Below are 8,169 nucleotides of genomic sequence, written 5' to 3'. Positions count from 1 at the left end.
ATTATTCTTGTTCATGATAAGTCATTGTATATGAGTCAAAACATTGAACAAAAAATTCATACACAATTTTATCCACAAATTCTCAATCAAAATTAAATTATATTTTAAAAATTCACACTTAAATTTTGTACATAGATTTCTAATTTTTTATTTGGATAGAGAGGGCCTTTATTGTAAGCTTTGCTAAGGATTTTGAAGTTTAAATATAATTTTTTTTGGTTGGCTTTTTCTCAAGAATCTCATAGACCAAAGTGGGGCACAAATAAAAATACATTTCTTTTTAAAGGTACCTAGGTGTTTGGTGGAAAAAAATATTATTATATATTATCCTGGGCGGGAAAGGAAGGGTTTTAAAATATGAAAGCGAAAGAGCCGTTAGAGCTTAAGCCTATTTACACATTCCCGTAAGGAGCGTCAGAAGCGCATAACGAATAATGTATGAGAGATCGCCTCACGAGAATAGCAAAATGACAGAGCCGTCGTCGTCTAAGGCCGTTGCTCTGCAAGCAATGGACATCGTAATCAACGTAATGCGCAGGATCGAGTCCCCGCAAGATCTGCTCTCTGCATCTGCCGTCTGCAAAACATGGCGAACAGCAGCAGAGGATCCGTCGCAGTTACGTTCGTGGGTTCTTGACGACACGCCGTCATGCTCAGCCGTGGGCGTCAAGGTCTCCGTCACTTCCCTGCTGCCCAAGACGCCTCCGCCCCGTCAATGGATCAACCCTGCCACAGATTCTCCTTTCGCGTCGTTCAAGACGCCCAGAAGTATCATGCGTCTTAAAACGCCGTCAAAATTTGGGGTTGTGGAAAGTGGCTTGGGGCGTCAAGATGAGGGGGGTTCTGTAGGCGTCGGTGTCGGTGACGATGGGGGCCCGTCGCCGAAGACGCCGTCACCCCTGCAGCAGCCCATGGCGCAGGTTGCAAGTTTGAAGCGCGTCATCTGCCATAAAATGGTAATGGGAAGGTTGGCTTTTTAATTCCTTTTTCCCCTTCAATATTTGAAGGTATTGGCTTTTGTGAAATTTTAAATCTGTCTGGATTTTTTTTTTTTTTTTAAATTATGGCTTCTTCGAATACTAGGGTTTGAATTCTCATTTTTTTGGGGTAAAAATTCAGGTTTTTTGGGGAGTCTAGACTAAGAAATTGCTGTCTTCTATTTTTGTTCAAAACTTCTGTTATCCTTAAGTGAAGCAATTTATTGGGCCCTTTTATATACCAGAAAAAAACTACAGGACATTCATCAACACATGTAGAAAGGAAAAGAACTCGGCTTTCCGAAAGGCTTGAAAAACTATCAAGATCTGTATCATTAGTCTGCATATTTCACTAAAATTTCTGTCGACATGGGTTTGCCTCTAGCAAAAGACAATCTAATGTTTTATTTTCAACCCAGTCAAGTTTTTTGGCAAAAATTGTGGAGTGAGCAACATAGATGCTTATATAGCCGGTCCGTTGTAAACAACAGGAATGTTTAAGCTCGCTGAAACAACTCTTTGTATCTGTCACTGTCTTGCATTATTAGGGACTGGAAATTTCATGTCTCTTATCTCTGTTTTAATTATTATTTTTTAAATTTAAAAATGATATTAAATATAAGATTGTAAAATTTTATTTTTTTATTTAAATATACATTTTAATTAAAATAATGCAAATATTTTATATAAAAAATTGCAATAATTGTTTTTTAATGTAAAGTGAAATTTGTTTTGGTTTATTACAGACTACCATGTTATAGAAATGCTCTGCATCTTTAAGAAAGAAGAAAATCTTTGTAAGTTCATAAGGCTAAAAAAATAGTCTATGGGACAGTCAGCCTTGTCATTTTTTATTTCTACAATTCAATCCTTTACTAACGTTTGTGGAGCTAAGAAAATAGTCTATGAGACAGTAAGCCTTGTCATCTTTGACTTCTACAATTCAATCCTTTTTTTATTCAAGATGATGATGAGCTCCTCCAACTTTTCAATAATCCTCTCATTGAATAGGTAATACCAAGCACTAGCTGTCAAGATAAAGTGTTTCCAACATTTTTGAAGACGTTATACTCCAAAATGAAGTATTTTACAGATTAGACTTCAGAAGTGAAAAAATATCCACCCTCTCCTTCCTCTCCTTCCAAACTTCTTGATGACCTCTTAAAACAATATCTTCTCTGACCTGTGTATACTGTCTAGGTTGCATAGGCATGAGGTTGATGTCACAGCATCTTTTTTAAATGTTTTTTTAATAAGGGTAAGAAGGTAGGTTTTAAAAGGACTTTGGAGATAAAGTTGTATTGAGGAAGTTAAGATAGATGCAAAAAAAATAAAAATAACATGAGATAATCAGTAAAAAGGCTGAAAAGTTACGGCAAGTAACAGTATCAGAAACGAAAAACTCAGGGCATACCAACAACAGATCAGCTAGTTCAAGGTGGCTTGAAGCAATAGTGCTTCGAAGAGCTCTGAATTATATCGGTAGCCGGATCTTTCGACTTGAAAGAGCCAACCTACAATCTAGAATAACTCCCATTTTCAAGAGCCAATTTTGGATTTGAAGAGATCACGAGACTCTTATACCACCTCAGAATTGTATCCAACTTCTTGTTTAGGAGGGGTGGATGCCGGATTTTTTTTAACTCTCCCTACAAGGCTCCACCCCACTCACATCAGGCCGAGGCTTGCTCTCGGTCACACAAGTGATTTTTTATAGGGTTAGTCATATTGGAGAGTACTATTGCATTACTACCTTTCAAGCGCATTGCTTACACAGCTTGAGGAAGAGAAGGCTCCGTCTGAGCCATTTTATTCCAAAAATTGTGTTCTATTACAATTTTTTGCACCCATTAGCCACATCACTAGGGAAGCTTCATAAACAATCTGTGCACCCTTTTGCTTGGTTTGGAGGAAAAGGTGATCGAAGAGGGGGCACCTCATCCACATCAGCGTTAACACAAAATTTGACAAACAATATAAGAGATCTGAATTCGGTCGTCCCATCAATAATAATGAGTTGATTGAAAGAGCTAGCAATATTTCACAATATGTCTTCCCAAATTTTGAAAAAAAACTGGGGAGTTCAATCCAATTTCCACTTTTTAAGGAAGAGGTCAGATTTGCCATGAAACCACTAACCACCGAAGAGATCCGAACACAATTTCTTTAAAATAGCTGAGATCTCCAGTTACCCACGGAGTTTCCATTTCCTCTCCGTGCATTTTTGGAAAGCATTTATATTACACCTAGCCCATAAAGATTTCCCTGTCAGACAACCCCCCAACTTGAGGGAATCTTGTGGCATTAGGAACATTAAGCCGCACATTGCAGCCCAAACCTTTAACAATTCCTGACTTAGACTTCTTTCATCTTCTGGATCATTAACGAGACCGCCCTCTTCATCATCTTCATTTTTACCTACATGTTTTGTGGTTAGCCAAATCTCTAATCAATGCCCTGTGAAAGCTCATCTAGAATTCCTATCAAACGGCACTTTTTACAAATATTGTAACGAATCGTTAGTTTGGTGCCAGACTCATTGGGAAGTCGCATAGCATGACTCAAAAGTCTCAGACTTGTCAAAGCTCACTGGTGATATCTGGGTTACAAAATTTGAACATTCAGCATAGTAAAGTCAGAAAATAGCTTTTTCCCACAATTTCTACCTTTGAAAACACATTCTCCTATACACATATTCGTGCAGAGAAAATTGTAAACCTCGTTCAATTACAAGATTATTTACCTTAGTAACTCCTTTGCGCTGGGGGAAATCTTGACGTGGCTACTTATAAACTAGAAATTGATTATTCCACGAGTTGCCGTGACAATAATCTCTTTGGATGACCTATCACCAGATATAGGCTTTCTCAATGGATGAAATTAATTTCTAACTGCTAATGTCCAAAGCAAAACTTTAAAAAAAGCTTGTGTATGGATACGTGCCAAGTATTTGACACGATGGAGTACTCTTTATCGAATCTTTAGTATAGAACAGGTCTAGTCTTCGTTTGATTTGCATGCTTGACAAGCTTTGTGTTATCTGCTGACCTTCATTTACTCACCACAAGGCCTGTAGTTCCGGTTAACCTTCATTTGCTACTCCATCTTAGAATCAATGATGTTATATTGTCTTTATTGAAGGTTGCTTGAAAAGCTTTAGAGAACAGGGATTAATTTAGAATTTTGTGGTAATCAAGATGCCATTGGCTTGATATGGATCTATAATTGTATTCTAAGAAGTTTTGAGATGTAAGACAGATCTGACCTCAAGCCCTTCGCATTGGCTTCTCTTTTCAGATTGGAAAATAGAATAATGAGATGAAAGTATTATACAAATGTAAGGAATGTTTGTCTAATTCTGATCACTTGCACAAGTAATTCATCTTTTAGCTTTTCAGTATCCTATTCTTTGTTTCCTTAATAAAGGGGTTGTATGCTTAGAGCTTTTTAAATACTTGTCTTCTTTGCAGATACTTGGGTGACATTGATATCTGCTCCTCCCGCCTTACTGATGAATGCTTACAGTAAGTATTTCTTTTTAGCTCCAGTATGAGGGGACAATTGAGGTTCTCTGTAAAGTTAGCTATTTTCTTTTCGAACCACTGTTATATTGTTTTAAATCTTTGCATGCTTTTAATACACAACCTGCCATTGCAGAATCATCACAAAAAGTTGTCCACGACTTCATACATTGAGACTGCTGCACATTTGTGATGCCAAACAGACAGCAGCCCCCGATGCTCTTTTCTTTCCCAATAGAAAAGAGGTGGTTTCTGATAGAAATGCAAGCCATCTTCTAACATCATGCGGATGTGGCCATTTATCTGAAAAAGGATTTCTGAATATAAGCCAGCACTGTCCAAATCTTATGTCTGTTACACTTGTTCTCCAGGTTTGCTTGCATCATCTTTTCTGGAAGTTGTAAGATTGCAGTTAGTAGGGATGGGTGATTTTCGCACCCATGTTGCGGTTGGATGCAGTTATTCACGTTTTCTCTCCATGCTCTCATTTTCACGTTTCTTCCTTTGTAGTAAACAATTTGTAAAATGTTTTCTTTGTGAGTGATTTACAGCATATTCTCTTGAGAAAAGTGCTGCAAGATATTTTTATGGAGCTGGGAAAACTCATCAAACTCCAGACTCTTTCCATTGATCTCCGTATGCCGTAAGGCTCTCTTCCCATTACACGGGATACTTGCCTTAATTATCATTTTTTGTAAAAAATGTTAGAAGGAAAGAGTGATTCTCTACGTTGTCTCTAACGCAGGTCATTTGGACAGTCTCTGAAGTCAGAGGTCATTTGGGAAAGTCATCTTCGTTGCACAGATAAAGTAAATCTCTTAGCCATTAATGGCTTACTTCTAATTTTTACATGCTAGTCAAAATGATAAAATCCGGATCAGGGTAGAGACGCGAGCTTGTAAGAGCGGAGCTAATCTATTTTTCACTTAATAACATGTGGAAATAACATACAGATGAGCGTTCTCCAGAAGACCTTAGTGATACTCCCAATCCTGTTTATTAATTGATTGTGTATACCAGTTCCTTTTTTAACCCTGAAAGTCAAAATGTTCCCTGTGGTTTGGTCTATTCTCTTTTAAATTTGATTGGCCCAGTTTACTGCAACAGGCTGAAGGACTTGGTTATGTTGATTTTCTAGGATAAATGTATTTAGACTGTAGGACAAGTTTACAACCATAGTAGCATTTAATGGCACGGTAAACTGAAGTTCTAGATGCAATTAATTGCTTGGGTTTAAAACATACAGGAAATTAATTGTTGTTATTTTACTGCCCAATAATTAATAGAGTGCGTTGAAAATGAAACAGACATTAGTCCTAAGGCGGTAAAATAGAATTTGTTCGCTGTTCTCAATTTGTAACTTTGAGGGGCACCAGGAAGGTTTAGAAGGAATGTGGAAAATTAAGAAGAGGAACGGTGTGCCCTGGCGTATGCTCGTATTCTTTGATGCTGACAATTCTTATATTCTTGATCTGATAATTCTTTACTTTGCCTGCGCTCTGAAAAATCCTGATTCTGGAGAGAGGACAAATATAAAATTGAAGCAAAAATTTAAAAACCAAAACCTGTATTTGTAAGTGAGTTGAGGCAATTTTATTTTAAAAAAATCTGGAATTAATAACCTGTTCTGTTGGTGTGTTTTTTCAAACATAGTAGTTGTTTCATTAAAAAATCCGGTTTTGTTAAATAGCTGGCCTGGCTGTTTTGCTGGACGCAAGTTTTTGCTTCTATTTTTATAACTGAACAGTTGGTATGGTGAACTTCGGATAAGACTAGTAACTGATATAGGCACTTGCAGTAGCATACTGCAAGTAGGATACCAATTCTATGAAAGATTTATCACCGAGGTACTTTGCAGAGAATGTTATTGTGACTGATGTCTAGCAGCCCTGCATTTTGAAGGAAATGGCTATCTAACCCCTACAGTGTGTCGAGCATTCATTATGGCGTATGAAGGGCATAATTGTCTTGGTGCATCGTAAGAATTAGATAACCGTTTCCTATTTTAAAAGATTCAAGTAAACATATAATATTGATATATTTTTATTAATGCATAGTGGGTCTTGAAGCATTCATTTAATTAAAACCTAAAAGGTAGAGATGTCTTTTTAGGTCCTAAATTAACGAGAATTCCTTGTGAGAAAAAGAGAGCTTCTATGTACTCAAATATTCAAATTTTTAAGCATCCTGAATTTAAACTCTTCAATTTTATGGAATACAGGAAGTTCTTGCACTACTCGCTGCTGGACAACCACCTTTAAATGCATTGGCTCTTAACCGGTGTGATCTTACTGAACTCTCATTAGATGCATTGACAAAAGCATGCCCCAATATTGAGGTAGTTTGTTCACATGTGTTTACTGTACTCGTACTTTTTTTTTGAGTGGTATTTTATCTAAAATGTTTGCTACATGTGGCTTGGAGCAGGCAATTGATTTGCATAGTCATTTTCAGATACCCACGGAGCATGGGCTTAATTCGCTTGTTCCCCTGAGGTTGAAGGTTAGACACAGTTCAATTTGTTTGCTAGGGCTGTCTGCTCATGAGCTCATCTTTTATATTCTCATTGGGTTTTGTCTTGTCAATGTAGGACTTGACCTCTCTTTCAGCTGCAGCATTTGGTGTTATACATGATCTTGAAGGCTGCGAATTTGGGGCTTGGCAATTTCATTATTTGAAGCGGTTGCGACTGGAATCCAGAGAACCTCTTGCTATTAAGCATCTGGAGGATTTGCAACAGTCTTGCCCTCAACTGGAAAGCCTTCACCTAATTTGGCATAGTTACAATGGACCAAGAGAAGCACATATTTATCCCTTTACTCATGAGGGCATAATGGATTATGTTAAATCCGTCTTTTTATAGACGTTACATTTCAGTAGGTCGCAATGCTAGACTGCAATATATATTTATACATTGCAAATGTTTATATATTCAGGAAAGCTTCCATTCCTGCTCCGTTGCCTTCATAATTTATGTACGTAAGACCACGATAAAATTTCATCTTTATTATTTTATTGGCTTTTTAAGTAAACAATTTTCTTTTCATAAATAAAAGGTCATCTTGTTTCAAGTAAGTTTCTTGATTCAGATTGAATCTATTTAGTTTTTATCACAGTGAAATATTAGAACTGAAGAAGAACTAATTCGCCACTGTTTTGAGTAATGGGCACTCGTGGTTTTGAAACCTTGTTAATCATTTATTAATATTTATTCTTATTTATTATATTAAAGAAACGATTTATTATGTATTTTGTGGTTGTATGTAGTAGAGGACATTATCAAAATTTTGAAATTTATTTATTCTTTATTTAAAATTATACAAATGTGTTATTTAAAATCTAACATATTTATTGATTAAGCTTTTTTAGGCAAATTTGAAATTTAGAAAAATTACCTCATCATTAGAGCTTTACAATGTGAGAGAATTTAGAAAGTTACTTTCATTGTCTTAAAGCCATATTAAAACCTATGGCTTGCTTAATAAATTCTATGCTTGTCTCATTGTGCATGCACCACTTTGTTATCAACATTGTGCTCTGTAAGCAATATCTACGATGATTTTGTTTAAGACACCAATAAGATTGCTCTTATAAGAGATGGAATTAAAGTTTTGAATTCTTTATCTTCTCCAAGGTCAAGTAGGATTGCCTTGATATATTTGTGTTAACTT

At 36.4% G+C, this 8,169-nt stretch overlaps 1 protein-coding gene across 1 annotated transcript; it reads left to right on the top strand.

Annotated features, from left to right (window-relative positions):
- The first annotated feature begins 393 nt into the window (after window positions 1–393).
- Window positions 394–7,573, top strand: LOC131029005 (uncharacterized). The gene is made up of 8 exons (XM_057959385.2): window positions 394–967; window positions 4,448–4,501; window positions 4,635–4,869; window positions 5,050–5,141; window positions 5,244–5,307; window positions 6,720–6,836; window positions 6,926–7,000; window positions 7,089–7,573. Exons 1-8 carry the CDS (start codon window positions 435–437, stop codon window positions 7,359–7,361), a joined length of 1,443 nt encoding a protein of 480 aa, XP_057815368.2. The 5' UTR covers window positions 394–434; the 3' UTR covers window positions 7,362–7,573.
- The last annotated feature ends 596 nt before the right edge of the window (window positions 7,574–8,169 follow it).

Source organism: Cryptomeria japonica, chromosome 1, assembly GCF_030272615.1.
Source record: "Cryptomeria japonica chromosome 1, Sugi_1.0, whole genome shotgun sequence".
NCBI lineage: Eukaryota > Viridiplantae > Streptophyta > Pinopsida > Cupressales > Cupressaceae > Cryptomeria > Cryptomeria japonica.
This window is presented reverse-complemented; position numbering and strand designations above follow the sequence as displayed.